Source organism: Festucalex cinctus, chromosome 15 (genome assembly GCF_051991245.1).
Source record: "Festucalex cinctus isolate MCC-2025b chromosome 15, RoL_Fcin_1.0, whole genome shotgun sequence".
Taxonomy (NCBI): Eukaryota; Metazoa; Chordata; class Actinopteri; order Syngnathiformes; family Syngnathidae; genus Festucalex; species Festucalex cinctus.
This window is the reverse complement of record NC_135425.1, coordinates 6777004-6792597: the sequence shown is the minus strand read 5'-3', so window position 1 is coordinate 6792597 and position 15594 is coordinate 6777004. Positions and strand designations below refer to the sequence as shown.

At 41.3% G+C, this 15594-nt stretch overlaps 1 protein-coding gene across 3 annotated transcripts in view; it reads left to right on the top strand.

Moving 5' to 3' along the window:
- The window catches only part of LOC144002275 (long-chain fatty acid transport protein 6), an 81230-nt gene extending 65725 nt beyond the window's left edge, over positions 1–15505 (top strand). For 2 of the 3 annotated variants that reach the window (XM_077497346.1, XM_077497344.1), the window contains 5 exons: positions 5399–5489; positions 5600–5798; positions 7649–7746; positions 8371–8501; positions 8569–15505. In XM_077497346.1, the coding sequence (XP_077353472.1) occupies positions 5399–5489; positions 5600–5798; positions 7649–7746; positions 8371–8501; positions 8569–8745 (696 nt within the window). In that variant the 3' untranslated portion in view covers positions 8746–15505. The remainder of the gene's footprint in view (positions 1–5398; positions 5490–5599; positions 5799–7648; positions 7747–8370; positions 8502–8568) is intronic. The other variant, XM_077497345.1, reaches the window with a different exon arrangement.
- Positions 15506–15594: the final 89 nt, after the last annotated feature.

The following is a 15594-nucleotide window of genomic DNA, read 5'->3' as shown; positions in this document are numbered from 1 at the left end:
TACCCGATTACTTGCTACTTCCTCCATTTCTTACTTGATTCCTTCCTTGTTTTCATGTTTCTTGCTGATTTATTTTTACTTTTGTGGTATTTATCTTCCTTCAACTGCTTCTAGATTTCTGGATGAATTTAAACCATTCCAACTTCAGCATGTTAAGCTCATTCCATGTCATTCAGTATCATTCAATATCATTCAATATCATTCAATATCTTTCAATATCTTTCATCATCATTCAACATTATTCCAAATCATTCCACAGGTATTCATTCAGCTCTCCAGCCTTCACACGCCATTTCCCCAGAAATGGCATTTCTAGTTATTATTATTATTATTATATTTTATTCCTCGCACTTTTTTGTCCAGCTTCTACTTCCACATTTTTCACCCGATTCACTCCGTTCCAATTTCAAACGATTCCAAATATTCGCGCCTAGAGCGCTTCCATTTTTCTTATTCCCACAATTCACGTGTTACCCGCAATTCCCGATTTCGTACCCGATTTTTCCCCATGTATTCTTAATGGGAGATTCAAAATTTCACATTTCCTTCCACAGTTTTCATCCGATTCACTTCGTTCCAACTTCAATATGTTCCATCATGAGCTCTTCCAGCTTTTCAGTTCCAAAATTCACGCCTTACCCACAATTCCCGATTTCGTACCCGAATATTTCCCACATTCTACATTTTTCATTTACTTCCACATTATTCATCCGATTGACTTCGTTCCAACTTCAATATATTCCAGCAATTCAAGCCATGAGCTCTTCCAGCTTTTCAGTTCCAAAATTCACGCCTTGCCCACAATTCCCGATTTCATACCCGCACATTACCCACATTCTACATTTTCCATTTACTTCCACATTATTCATCCAATTGACGTCGTTCCAGCTTCAATATATTCCAGCATTTCAAGCCATTAGCTCTTCCAGCTTTTCAGTTCCAAAATTCACGCCTTGCCCACAATTCCCGATTTTGTACCCGAATATTTCCCACATTCTACATTTCACATTTACTTCCACATTATTCATCCGATTGACTTCATTCCAACTTCAATATATTCCAGCAATTCAAGCCATGAGCTCTTCCAGCTTTTCAGTTCCAAAATTCATGCCTTACCCACAATTCCCGATTTCGTACCCGAATATTTCCCACATTCTACATTTTCCATTTACTTCCACATTATTCATCCAATTGATGTCGTTCCAGCTTCAATATATTCCAGCATTTCAAGCCATTAGCTCTTCCAGCTTTTCAGTTCCAAAATTCACGCCTTGCCCACAATTCCCGATTTCGTACCCGAATATTTCCCACATTCTACATTTTCCATTTACTTACACATTATTCATCCGATTGACGTCGTTCCAGCTTCAATATATTCCAGCAATTCAAGCCATGAGCTCTTCCAGCTTTTCAGTTCCAAAATTCATGCCTTACCCACAATTCACGATTTCGTACCCGAATATTTCCCACATTCTACATTTTCCATTTACTTCCACATTATTTATCCGATTGACTTCGTTCCAACTTCAATATATTCCAGGAATTCAAGCCATGAGCTCTTCCAGCTTTTCAGTTCCAAAATTCACGCCTTACCCACAATTCCCGATTTCGTACCCGCACATTACCCACATTCTACATTTTCCATTTACTTCCACATTATTCATCCAATTGAAATCGTTCCAGCTTCAATATATTCCAGCATTTCAAGCCATTAGCTCTTCCAGCTTTTCAGTTCCAAAATTCATGCCTTACCCACAATTCCCGATTTCGTACCCGAATATTTCCCACATTCTACATTTCACATTTACTTCGACATTTTTCATCCGATTGACGTCGTTTCAACTTCAATATATTCTACCAATTCAAGCCATGAGCTCTTCCAGCTTTTCAGTTCCAAAATTCACACCTTGCCCACAAGTCCGGATTTCGTACCCGAATATTTCCCACATTCTATATTTCACATTTACTTCCACATTATTCATCCGATTGACTTCATTCCAACTTCAATATATTCCAGCAATTCAAGCCATGAGCTCTTCCAGCTTTTCAGTTCCAAAATTCATGCCTTACCCACAATTCCCGATTTCGTACCCGAATATTTCCCACATTCTATCTTTCACATTTACTTTCACATTATTCATCCGATTGACTTCGTTCCAACTTCAATATATTCCAGCAATTCAAGCCATGAGCTCTTCCAGCTTTTCAGTTCCAAAATTCATGCCTTACCCACAATTCCCGATTTCGTACCCGAATATTTCCCACATTCTACATTTCACATTTACTTCGACATTTTTCATCTGATTGACGTCATTTCAACTTCAATATATTCCAGCATTTCAAGCCATGAGCTCTTCCAGCTTTTCAGTTCCAAAATTCACACCTTGCCCACAATTCCGGATTTCGTACCCGAATATTTCCCACATTCTATATTTCACATTTACTTCCACATTATTCATCCGATTGACTTCGTTCCAACTTCAATATATTCCAGCAATTCAAGCCATGAGCTCTTCCAGCTTTTCAGTTCCAAAATTCATGCCTTACCCACAATTCCCGATTGCGTACCCGAATATTTCCCACATTCTACATTTCACATTTACTTCGACATTTTTCATCCGATTGACGTCGTTTCAACTTCAATATATTCCACCAATTCAAGCCATGAGCTCTTCCAGCTTTTCAGTTCCAAAATTCACGCCTTACCCACAATTCCCAATTTCGTACCCAAATATTTCCCACATTCTACATTTTCCATTTACTTCCACATTATTTATCTGATTGACTTCGTTCCAACTTCAATATATTCCACCATTTCACGTCATGAGCTCTTCCATCTTACCACCGAACTTACCACGCATGGCGGCCATTTTCCAAATTACCATGAATGGCGGCCATTTTGGATAAATGATTAGATATGCCCAGGATTCTCGCCAACCTGGACCCACAGGCCGGCGGCCATCTTGGCCAATTGATTCGGGAAGCCTAGGATTTCCCCCACGTCGTCCACCGGTGGCGGCGGCCATCTTGGCCAATTGATTAGGGACACCTAGGACTTCCGCCATTTCGACCGAATTTCAATAGGAAGTGACCTAAAATCAACAGGAAGTGACGTGATTTTAACAGGAAGTGACCCGATTTCAACAGGAAGTGACCTCATATCAGCAGGAAGTTACCTAAAATCAACAGGAAGTGACCTGATTTTAACAGGAAGTGACCTCATATCAACAGGAAGTGACCTCATATCAACAGGAAGTTACCTAAAATCAACAGGAAGTGACCTTATATCAACAGGAAGTGACTTAAAATCAACAGGAAGTGACCTCATATCAACAGGAAGTGACCTAAAATCAACAGGAAGTGACCCGATTTCAACAGGAAGTGGCCTGAAATCAACAGGAAGTGACCTGATTTTAACAGGAAGTGACCCGATTTCAACAGGAAGTGGCCTGAAATCAACAGGAAGTGACCTGATTTTAACAGGAAGTGACCCGATTTCAACAGGAAGTGACCTGATTTTAACAGGAAGTGACCTGATTTTAACAGGAAGTGACCTCATATCAACAGGAAGTGACCTCATATCAACAGGAAGTGACCTAAAATCAACAGGAAATGACCCATTTTAACAGGAAATGACCCGATTTAAACAGGAAGTGGCCTGAAATCAACAGGAAGTGAGCATACTAGTGCTAAGTTAGCATGCTAATGCTAGCTAATGCTAATGCTAGCTGAACATGCTAATGCTATTGCTAGCTTAGCATGCAAATGCTAATGTTAGCTTAGCATGCTAATGCTAAGTTAGCATGCTAATGTTAATGTTAGCTTCGCATGCTAATGCTAATTCTAAGTTAGCATGCTAATGCTAATGTTAGCATGCTAAAGTTAATGCTAAGTTAGCATGCTAATGCTAATGTTAGCTTAGCATGCTAATGCTAGCTTAACATGCTAATGCTAATGCTAGCTTAGCATGCTAATGCTAATGTTAGCATGCTAATGCTAATGCTAAGTTAGCATGCTAATGCAAATGTTAGCTTAGCATGCTAATGCTAATGCTAGCTTAGCATGCTAATGCTAAGCTAGCATGCTAATGCTAATGTTAGCTTAACATGCCAATGCTAATGTTAGCATGCTAATGCTAATGTTAGCTTAACATGCCAATGCTAATGTTAGCATGTTAATGCTAAGTTAGCATGCTAATGCTAATGTTAGCATGCTAATGCTAATGTAAGCTTAGCATGCTAATGCTAAGTTAGCATACTAATGCTAATGTTAGCATGCTAATGCTAATGCTAAGTTAGCATGCTAATGCTAATGTTAGCTTAGCATGCTAATGCTAAGTTAGCATGCTAATGCTAAGTTAGCATGCTAATGCTAATGTTAGCTTAGCATGCTAATGCTAATGCTAAGTTAACATGCCAATGCTAATGTTAGCTTAGCATGCTAATGCTAATGTTAGCTTAGCATGCTAATGTTAGCTTAACATGTTCATGCTAATGTTAGCTTAGCATGCTAATGTTAATGTTAGCATGCTAATGCTAATGTTAGCTTAGCATGCTAATGCTAATGTTAGCTTAGAATGCTAATGCTAAGTTAGCATGCTAATGCTAATGTAAGCTTAGCATGCTAATTTTAAGTTAGCATATTAATGCTAATGTTAGCTTAGCATGCTAATGCTAGCTTAGTATAGTAATGCAAATGTGACCTGATTTCAACAGAGTGACTATTACTCCATTGCTTAAGTTTGCCACTCCTTACACCATTGCGACTCGATTCTACCCTCCTTACTTTATTGCTTACTTAATTCTTCTCACTTTACTCCATTGCTTACCCGATTACTTGCTACTTCCTCCATTTCTTACTTGATTTCTTCCTTGTTTTCTTGTTTCTTGCTGATTTACTTTTACTTTTGTGGTATTTATCTTCCTTCAACTGCTTCTAGATTTCTGGATGAATTTAAACCATTCCAACTTCAGCATGTTAAGCTCATTGCATGTCATTCAGTATCATTCAACATCATTCAACACCATTCAATATCATTCAATATCTTTCAATATCATTCATCATCATTCAATATTATTCCAAATCATTCCACAGGTATTCATTCAGCTCTCCAGCCTTCACACTCCATTTCCCCAGAAATGGCATTTCTAGTTTATCATTAATGTTCCTTATATTGATTTTTCAGAGGGAACAATTTCTTCCATTGACATCAATTTATTCTTACTCTTCAGACAGCCGATTTCCCATTTTCTACGCAACACGATATAAATACAATGGTCCAAGACCTGTTCTATTCTCAGTCATCAATGTTTAGTTATTCTCCAATCAGTCCTTATTTGGATGGACGGAGAATGTAATCAATTCAATGGTTAATGCGAAAACATTTATGATTCTGCAGCTTTCAGTACCATTTGAACTCCTGAGATATGACACACAAACATATGAAGCATTCAGAACAGTGTCTGGAAGATGTGTAAGAGCACAGAAAGGTAATTCCATAACCTGCATGTGCAACATTATGGCATATATTCTCGCATTGAAATATATTTTATTAGCATCACATCACTCTTGAGTACTTTTTTTTTTTTTTTTTATACAGGCGAGCCTGGTATCTTGGTAGCTCCTGTGACAGCTACGAGCCAGTTCTTGGGCTACGCTGGAAATAAGGTCCAGTCTGAGAAGAAGTTGATCAAGAATGTGTTTGTGATGGGTGATGTCTATTTTAACACTGGAGACCTCCTGCTGCAGGACCACAGAGATTTTCTTTACTTCCGTGACCGCATTGGAGACACTTTCAGGTACCGGTCAACATTGCTTCAAATGATCATCAAATGATTTTTCATCCATTCATCCATTTTGTATGCCACTTAACCTCGCTAGGCGTGTATATTTTCAAATGATCAGTTCTGTAATGTTCCGAAAAAATTACATGAATGGCTACTGAAGTGGTCCTTGGGCCACCATGTCGCCATGATTTTTCATATGTTCCATAATGTTTAGATTTTTTTGCAAGTTGCTCATTTTAGTACTTGCATATAAATACAGGAATTTCAATTCCAGGGTGTTTTTCCCACTGGCAAGGGAGAACTTAGCACAGACACAAATAAGGTTTTAACTATTTATTCACATAACTTGACTAAACGAAAAACAACGAAAATGCATCGAGAATCACGAGCCACCAAGCCCCCTTGGGCTGCGGAGAAGCACAGGAACAGTGGCTAATAATCCGGCAAACACACATTTCTCAGACAGCTTAAATAGGCAGTGAATCGATCTCATTGGTTGAGGCTCGACATGTGGGTAACCCTGATAGGTCGCTGAAACAGGACTGACATGGATTGATCTGATTCGCGGCTGATTGGCTCCTGACCATATAAGGAGCTGAGACAGGACTGACATGGATTTATCTGATTCGCTGCTGACTGGCTTCTAACCATATAGAGCGATTAACGATTCTTGACATCACATAGTTACAAGCCGATTGCATCAGTTCAAATAAACCAAATAAAACCAAACATTCAACATTTGCCTCAAACAAATCATCAGTTCAAATCAAGTCAACTATCAGACATTTTCCGCAAACAAAACATTTGCCACAAACAAAACACAATCATGATAGTACCACCCCCAGCCCCCTCAAAGGACACCTCCTGGCGGACCGACCCCTAGGTTTAAACATAACCCTTAACACGAAAATAACCCGTACGTGACTCTCGACATGAGACAAGACCAAAAAATTACTCCTGCATGACCCGAGTCATGACACCTGTGATGTGGATGTGGTGATGTGGCTCGATGCAGCTCAACGACATCGCACAGTGATCGTGGTGCATATGTGGTGTGAATACAGTAAATACTATTAAAAAAAACAAAAAAACATTCACATTTTCAATGAGTACTGCTGTGTGCAATAGATTCTCCGTTTTTGTAATTGAGTTGTGTAACTTGTTGCAGTACAGTAGTTGTGCATACATTATTTTCTATAGATTTAAACTCATGTGAAACTCATAAATATAAATGCCATCTATTCTAAGAAAATCCGTTAACGTTTCAAAAAAAAAAATAGGCATTGTTAGTTAAGAAACAAAGGATCTTCTCACAAATTGAACTTTATGTTTTCAATTGTTTTGCTATAGTTTGTAATAATGTGTATAATGTTCACATTTTTGAAAGCTTCGAGCTTCTCTTTTGGTGTGAAAGTTTGAGTTTTGAAAAGAGAAGGCATGGTTGTGTTTATGTAGCTTTAGAAAAGTGTGTTGTGTTTAGACATTGGACCAAATGGAGGTGACATTTGTGAAATGTGTTTTAGCATTTGAGAACAACTGTAATGTTAATGATTTTTCTACATCATGCATGCTCCACCAATGCCCAGATGAGTGCAAAAAAAGGCCTGACTTTTTCAATTCAACTGCGCCTATCAGCTTGCATCTTCCCTTCAATGTGTGTTTTTTTTTTTTTTTTTTTTTTGGGGGGGGGGGCACTCCACAGTTTTGTGGGGGTGAGGTTGGGTGGGCGGTGGGGTGGGGGGCGGTTAGATGCACAGACATATATGCTGCAGTTATGCTTTAGATTGTGCGTTTGTTTACGAATAAGAAGACGGTGAGGCAATTAGATCATTATGTATTTTCACAAGATGTGTCTTACACAGGTGGAAAGGAGAAAATGTGTCCACTATGGAGGTTTCTGAGGTGTTATGTGTTCTCGATTTTATTCAAGAGGCCAATGTTTATGGAGTCACTGTACCAGGTATGTAACAATATTGTTCATTGTGGCACATGTATGTGATAGTGTACAGATCAATACAAAAAAAAACAACATATTTTGTGTGTGTGTGTGTGGGGGGGGTGTCTGGAAGAGCATTTTATCTATCTATCCATCCATCCATCCATCCATCCATCCATCCAATTAATCTACCTATAGTACCTCCAGCCTAAAAAAAAAAAAAAAATGTGTTAAAAAAACCCCCCAAATTGGGTGAAATAGAGAACGACCCAACTTCTTGGGTTATTTATTTAAAACAAAAAGTTTGGCCGAATGAATAAACAACAAAAACACCCCAATTATTTCCTCCTCCAATGTTTGAGGGTTGTCTTGTACAAAACATTTATTCAGTTTTCACTTTGTCAATCAATTTGTATTCAATTTTTATTCATTTGGCATATTTTTTGTATCATGAATAAACAAAACAAAAAAAATGTCTTCGGGTTAATGTTGACTCCGCTGTTTTTACTGCACCGACAGTATCTAATTAAAAGTGTTTAAATTCTTGTGTGACTACTTAGTGTGAAGAAGACTAAGGTTTACTTTTACTGAGATTGCATTATTATTGAAACTTGTTTGCTTTTGTTTGGATTATGGTATTAATTGCAGAATATGAAGGTCGAGTAGGCATGGCTGCTATTGTTTTAAAACCAGAGCACACATTGCATGGTCCAAAACTCTACTACCACTTGGTTGAAACCCTTCCTGCATATGCCTGGCCGTGGTTTCTCAGAATACAGGTATGTCACCTTCTCAACCACAGTTTCTATTTTTACAGATTTTTACATGCTCAACTTGTGCTTTCAGCCCTCTCTGGATGTTACAGAGACGTTTAAGCAGCAGAAGGGGAAGCTCGTCCAGGAAGGATTTAACCCAGAAATCACAAAGGATCATCTGTATTTCTTAGATATCACTCAGAAGGACTATCGTCTCCTCAGCGTATCACTATATGAGGATATTGTGTTTGGAAAAATCAAACTATAGTTTGTGAGAGGATTATCTGTCAAGTAATAAGTATCATATTAGAGCAATAGGAATTCACAAGTTATAAATAGGTATTTAGTAATATTAGGCAATAATGTATATGGCCTTTTGAAGTTTGTTTCATAGTATATTATAAATATCCCAATTACAAACTGCATACCAAACGTTATTCTTCCACAGGTACATGCAGCAACATGCACAAAAACCTATCATATATGAAGCAAAAACAACAAGCACACAAATGGCCATATACCAAGAAATACTAACATGAAATACAGTAGCATCTATCAATTTTCTATGTGACTTTTCCTATTGGAGAGTAACATACTGCTGTAAAACACAAAGACAACTCTTACGCAAAACAATCTAGATCTCGAAAATACATGGGTATTTATTTTTAGTTGAGGCGGCACGGTGGCTGACTGGGTAGCATGTTCTCCTCCCAGTGCTGAGGACGCAAGATCGGGTCCAGGCTTTGGCCTTCCTGGGTTGAGTTTGCATGTTCGCCACATGCCTGCGTGGGTCTTCTCTAGGTACTCCGGTCTCCTCCCACATTCCAAAGACATGCGTGGCAGGTTAATTGGGCGCTCTGAATTGGCCCTAGGTGTGCTTGTGTGTGTGGATGGTTGTTCGTCTCTGTGTGCCCTGCGATTGGTAGGGATGTAACGATATCCAAACATCACGATACGATATTATCACTAGGGATGCACGACAATATCGGTGGCCGATAATTATCGGCAATTATCGCCGAATTTGACATCAAACAGATAAAACAGATCATAAAGGAATCTGCCGATAATTATCGGCAATTATAGACCAATTTGATATTATACAGTAAACCAGATAATAAAGAAATCCACCGATAAGAACAGACCTGTCATGTTGGTCCATCCGTTGTATTTGTGGCTCAAGTTGTGCCCAAATATTCAATCCCTCCCCTCTCCTATAGTAGTATTGCATATTTGTGATGTCATGATGCGCACGACCTCAAATTGACAGATGGTGCATCATGGTGACATGGCAGTCGCCAGTGTGGGCTTTCGTTACTGCGTCCCCACAAATTGTTACTCTCACAGTTTTTTGTTGCATTTTTAAAACATGACCGTTTTGTTATGGCAAAATCAAAATGAGTTACTGGTTGTCTTTGAAGCAGAGACATTAATAAAATCCTCTCCTCACCCTCTCTTTTTATTTGGTTTTCACGCCCCGAGTTCCATGGGTGTTCCAACCCTAAAAATGCAAATGCAAAACACAGTTGGAACATAGTGTTGAGTGGAAGATTGCTAAGTACGTGTGGTCAAGTTTGCAATAATTTGACTTATAGGAGGACTCGAAAGTATATTTGTATTTAAGTTAATTTTGCAAACAATTATCGGCTTACTTGTCAGTTATCGACATTAGGCACTTTCTAAATTATTCGTTTATCGATATCGGTTGAAAATAGTATTATCGTGCATCCCTAATTATCACGATATGAAGTTCACGATACAATTATTATCACGATATTGTGGGGTCTTTGCCGATATTTAAAAAAGGTCCCAATATTGTAAAAAAGAGCTCATACTAAAAAAAAAAGCACAAAATTGTGCTTTTGTACATAACAGCGATGCATATAAACCACCTACAATCTCTAATAACAACTTTGAGGCACTTACTTGCTAATTCAAGCACACATTGATCGCTTCACAAGCAAATTATGTTCCCCTTCATCTGACAATTAGCATAGATTTTAAATATAGGACAAAACATCCCTAATGAAAATTTAATTACACTAATAAACTAGCCACTAGAAGGTGCTAGAACTGCACAAATGGTAATCAACCTTACTTTTTTAACAAATGTGTTCCTTTTAAATATTGTGAACATGACGACGACAATATTGTGGCAGTTTTAATATCACAATATCACGATATTGCCCTTATCATGCCATCCCTAGTTATTGGCTGGCAACCAGTTCAGGGTGTTCCCCGCCTACTGCCCGAAGCTGGCTGGGATAGGCTCCAGCACCCCCGAGACCCTTGTGAGGAGTAAGCGTGTTCATCCCATCACAGGCTGATCCAACTTTTGGAAATTCTTGAAGATACTTCAAAATGAGGCTCAGTAGTGTGTGCTGCCGCCTCTTGCCTGTATTCACTCCCTTCAGCATCTCCACCCAGACCCGGATCAAGGGGTCCTCAATTTCACAAAGCAGTTTCAGCAAATTCTGAGACTTGTGAGTTGACCTACCCTGAGATAGGAAACTCTTCGTTTTCGGTTCCAGGACAGCTGATTTGAGTTAGTTTGGTCAACCCAGAGTAGTTTCGCCTGGAGTTACCACCACACTCAATGGAGCCCCGATTTGACGAATCAACATGGCAGCAATGAACCAGAGGACGGCACCGCCCTCTGCTTCTGAGTTTTGTTATCCCTCTCGAACTGGAAATCTTATTGCGATCATATGGTGAATTTGAGCATGTCTTTAGAAAAAAAAAGTGCAACACCACAGCCGCTGCAAAAGAGAGGGAGGCGGCGTGGGAGAACGCTGCAACTCGACTCAATGCAAAAATGTAAATGTATTCCTTTGCAATCACAATAATATTACAGGGGAAACCTGCTTGAATGGTAGTTCATTAATTGATTCATTTAAGTGCAATCCTGCGGGGGAGAAGCGCATTTCACTTAAAATATAATTAGATTAAATATTAAAACATTCTTCAAACTAGAAAAATATATGCTGGGATGTGAACGCATGACTATGGCCGGTAATATTGCAAATGTAAGGACGGATAAAGTTGTGTATGCAGATGATGGAGTGTAATGTGAGACGGGACTGTTCAAAAGGTAACTGTCTGGAACGTGCAGCCTGATAACCATCTCACGACGAATATTTAATTACCTGTGCAGTAATGCTGCCTGCTTACTCTTAAAAAGAAAATTGTTTAATCAATTTAAGATAACAAATTCAATTGTTAACCTTCATTAAACTTGTATAGGGCCTATTCACTTGAATTAAGTTAATCAAAAATTAATCCAAAGTGACTATATTAAGTTTAATGAACTCAATGAATTAAACTTATATTGACTTTGGATTAATTCAATCGTGTGTTACCAATTGAAGCAAATATATTAAGTTGGTCAACAATTTAATTTGTAATCTTAATTTGCCATGTTTGTGGGGAAAAAAGTGACAAAGTGTTCTGTAGCTGGATTCTTGAAGATAGCCAGAAAGATCATCCCAGAAATTCTGCATTGGTAAAATAGATGTTCAGTAGTTTCAATGTCATTCTCACGAAAAAAACAAACAAAAAAAACAAAACAGATTTTGTTATTTTGTTTGATATTTTGTTTTTTCAAAAGAGTTCACTGGATGGATAAATATCATTTTTAAAGAATTTTATCATTTCAAAGCATTTTTTTTTTAAGACTAACAGGGAGTTTCAAATATTCCGTTTAAATTTATTTCTGTAGTTCTATTGGATACTTGAGTGTTTATTTAATTTTATGGGAAATAAATGATTGTTTAGATATTTTCTCAGTGTTTTTTTTTTTTTCAAAAATATTTTGCCCAGATATTTGTAATTGTCACGCCGCCACCGGCGTGACGGCCCATGCTTTTATTTTTGTGTTCATGTTTCCTGTTTTGTTGTGAAATTCTGATTCCCCCCTCACCCCAGGTCACTTGCCCTTTCCTGCCGCTCCCAAATTACCGGTCCCCGCCCATGATTATCACCACCTGCCACCAATCAAGCCAGACAATAAAAGCCACCTGCATTCTCCCCTCCGTTGCCGAAGTGTCACACATCTCAGTGCATGGAAGCGTCCCACAGTCCTCGAGTCCTCGAGTCCTCGAGTCCTCGAGTCCTCGAGTCCTCGAGTCCTCGAGTCCTCGTTCCCGTTGCCTTGTTGTTTTGCCTTGTTTTTGTGCCTTTTCCTCCCCAGCGGAGCGCCCTTAGTTACCCCTTGTGCCTTGAGCCTTTTTTCCTCCCTAGCGGAGCGCTTTTTGTTGTCCCCTGTACCTTTTGCCTGTTTTTTCCTCCCCAGTGGAGCGTTTTTAGTTCTCCACCTTTTGATTCCCCTTTCTTCTCTCAGGTTGAGAGGAGACAGCTGTTGGCCGGAAATAAACCTGTTGCCTTTGTGGCCTACCTTTATCCTGCGTCTGAGTCCTACCTTTCCTCGTCGTGTGAGTACACTTCGGCCAGCATGGACCCAGCAGGGAAGGTCGAGGCTACGCTGCAGAGCCATGAGGTCCGGCTTGCCAACCAGGAAAAGGTTCAGCAAGCCGTGATTTCGCAGCTGGCGGAGCTGTCGAGCCAGGTCCACGAACTGGTGAGCCAATCGCGGCGTCGAGCTCCAGCCCCCACCGGACAGCTACCCCTCCCCGAACTCTCCGTCCCGACCACGTCATTCACCGGGGTAGGATTGAGACTGGCCTCCCCAGAACAATACTCCGGTGAACCTGGACAATGTCAGACTTTTCTCACGGAGTGTGACATCCATTTTGAACACTCACCACAGGCATTTTCCACGGCTCGGTCCCGGGTAGCCTTCATGGTGTCCCACCTGACTGGACGGGCCAAAGCCTGGGCAACCGCGGAATGGGCCAGGGGCTCCTCGGTCTGCCAAAATGTACAGGATTTTCAAGCCGCCTTGCGCCAAGTCTTTGATCCCGACAACAATGACCGAGAGAAGGCACGGGCTTTGAGCTGGCTCCAACAAGGCAAAGAACCCGTCAGTGATTACGCAATCCGCTTTCACACCTTGGCCACAAACAGTGGCTGGAACTCCACAGCATTACAGGACCACTTTCTGAAAGGACTCTCACCCGCCATACAAGAACTCCTGATTCCCGGGGATCTTCCAACCGACTTGGATGCTCTAATCTCCCTAGCGATTCGCGCTGATCATCGCCGACGAGAGTTGACCAAGTCCAGCGGGCACCATAGAAGGGTGGAACCAACCCCCTTTCATCGCCAATGGAAACAGAAATGCCACAGCTCATCTTGCCTCCCCGACCAGCGCCAAGGGAAGTGCGTAACGTCGAGGAGGAACCCATGCAGCTTGGTCGGGCCCAGTTGACCACCGAGGAGCGACAGCGTCGCCGCCAAGAAGGCCGCTGCTACTACTGTGGTGAACTTGGTCATCTGGTGGGAACTTGCACCGTGAAAAGAGGTTCACCGGTGAGTTTCCCGCCACCCCGACCTGCTAAGACACAAAGAATCACGCAAGCCCAGATACGCCACCATGCTATGACCATTGACATGCCAGCCCTCATTGACTCCGGTTCCGACGAGAGCCTCATGGACTGGGGTCTCGTAAAACAGTCACAAGCCACCACCGAACCCCTTACCCTAACCTTCCAGGCCTGAGCGCTTAATGGCAAGGAACTCTTTTACATCACCCACATCACCGAACCCCTGGAGGTTCGAATTGGACAACACATCGAGAATCTCCGTTTCCATATAATCCAAGCTTCATCACCCACTTTGGTTCTGGGACACCCTTGGCTGCGTCTACACAACCCCAGAATAGACTGGAACTCCGGAAACGTACTGGAATGGGGAAAAGACTGTTTGGATCACGTCTTGGACCAATCAGCTACCAGTGCATCCTCAGCCGCAGTCAACCAGGTGACTCTTGAGCCTCTCGCCCCTGAACCTCGCCTGCTGTAGCCTCAAGCCCCTGAACCTCGCCTGCTGTAGCCTCAAGCCCCTGAACCTCGCCTGCTGTAGCCTCAAGCCCCCGAGCCTCGCCGGGCGCAGCTCGAAGACCCTGAGCCACGCCAAGTCTCTGCATCACGTCACGCCAAGTCACTGCATCACGCCGTCCACGCCAAAGTCTACCACACCACGCCAGGTCGGCCAAGCCTGCCACGCCTCGCCAAGTCTGCCAAGCCTGCCACGCCAAGTCTGCCAAGCCAGCCACGCCTCGTCAAGTCTGCCAAGTCTGCCACGTCTGCCACGCCGGTCCCCGCCCATGATTATCACCACCTGCCACCAATCAAGCCAGACAATAAAAGCCACCTGCATTCTCCCCTCCGTTGCCGAAGTGTCACACATCTCAGTGCATGGAAGCGTCCCACAGTCCTCGAGTCCTTGGTCCCGTTGTTTTGCCTTGTTTTTGTGCCTTTTTCCTCCCCAGCGGAGCGCCCTTAGTTACCCCTTGTGCCTTGAGCCTTTTTTCCTCCCTAGCGGAGCGCTTTTTGTTGTCCCCTGTACCTTTTGCCTGTTTTTTCCTCCCCAGTGGAGCGTTTTTAGTTCTCCACCTTTTGATTCCCCTTTTCTCCTCTCAGGTTGAGAGGAGACAGCTGTTGGCCGGAAATAAACCTGTTGCCTTTGTGGCCTACCTTTATCCTGCGTCTGAGTCCTACCTTTCCTCGTCGTGTCAGTAATATTTAGAAGCTAGGAGCTAGCAGATTCTCCAGGTCCATGTTCTCAATGTGGTGCTTAATAGCTTGAGGAATTGCTTTAAAAATATTTTCAAATTCTGACGTCCGACATATGATGTGAATAGCACAATTTTCAAACGAGAACCAATTTTCCTGATCATCCATTAGATGGCGTAGTGACCACGCACCTTTATCCATCCCGTTCTGCCAAAAGTTTGCGGTTATATTTATTATTGTTATTATTATTATTATTATTATTATTATTATTAGTAGTAGTAGTAGTAGTTTTTTTTTGTTCCATATTGTGGTTGTACATTTCCATCTTAGCAGGACATGCTTATGAAAGGACGACAATTTAACTGGCTGTTTATCAACATTATCACTCCTAAGGACAAATTCAATACACCCCCCCCCGCCCCCCCCCACCCTTTTTTTTTTTTATTTTTTTTTTTAAATACACCTTTGGGCATACAGAACCAGTTGCT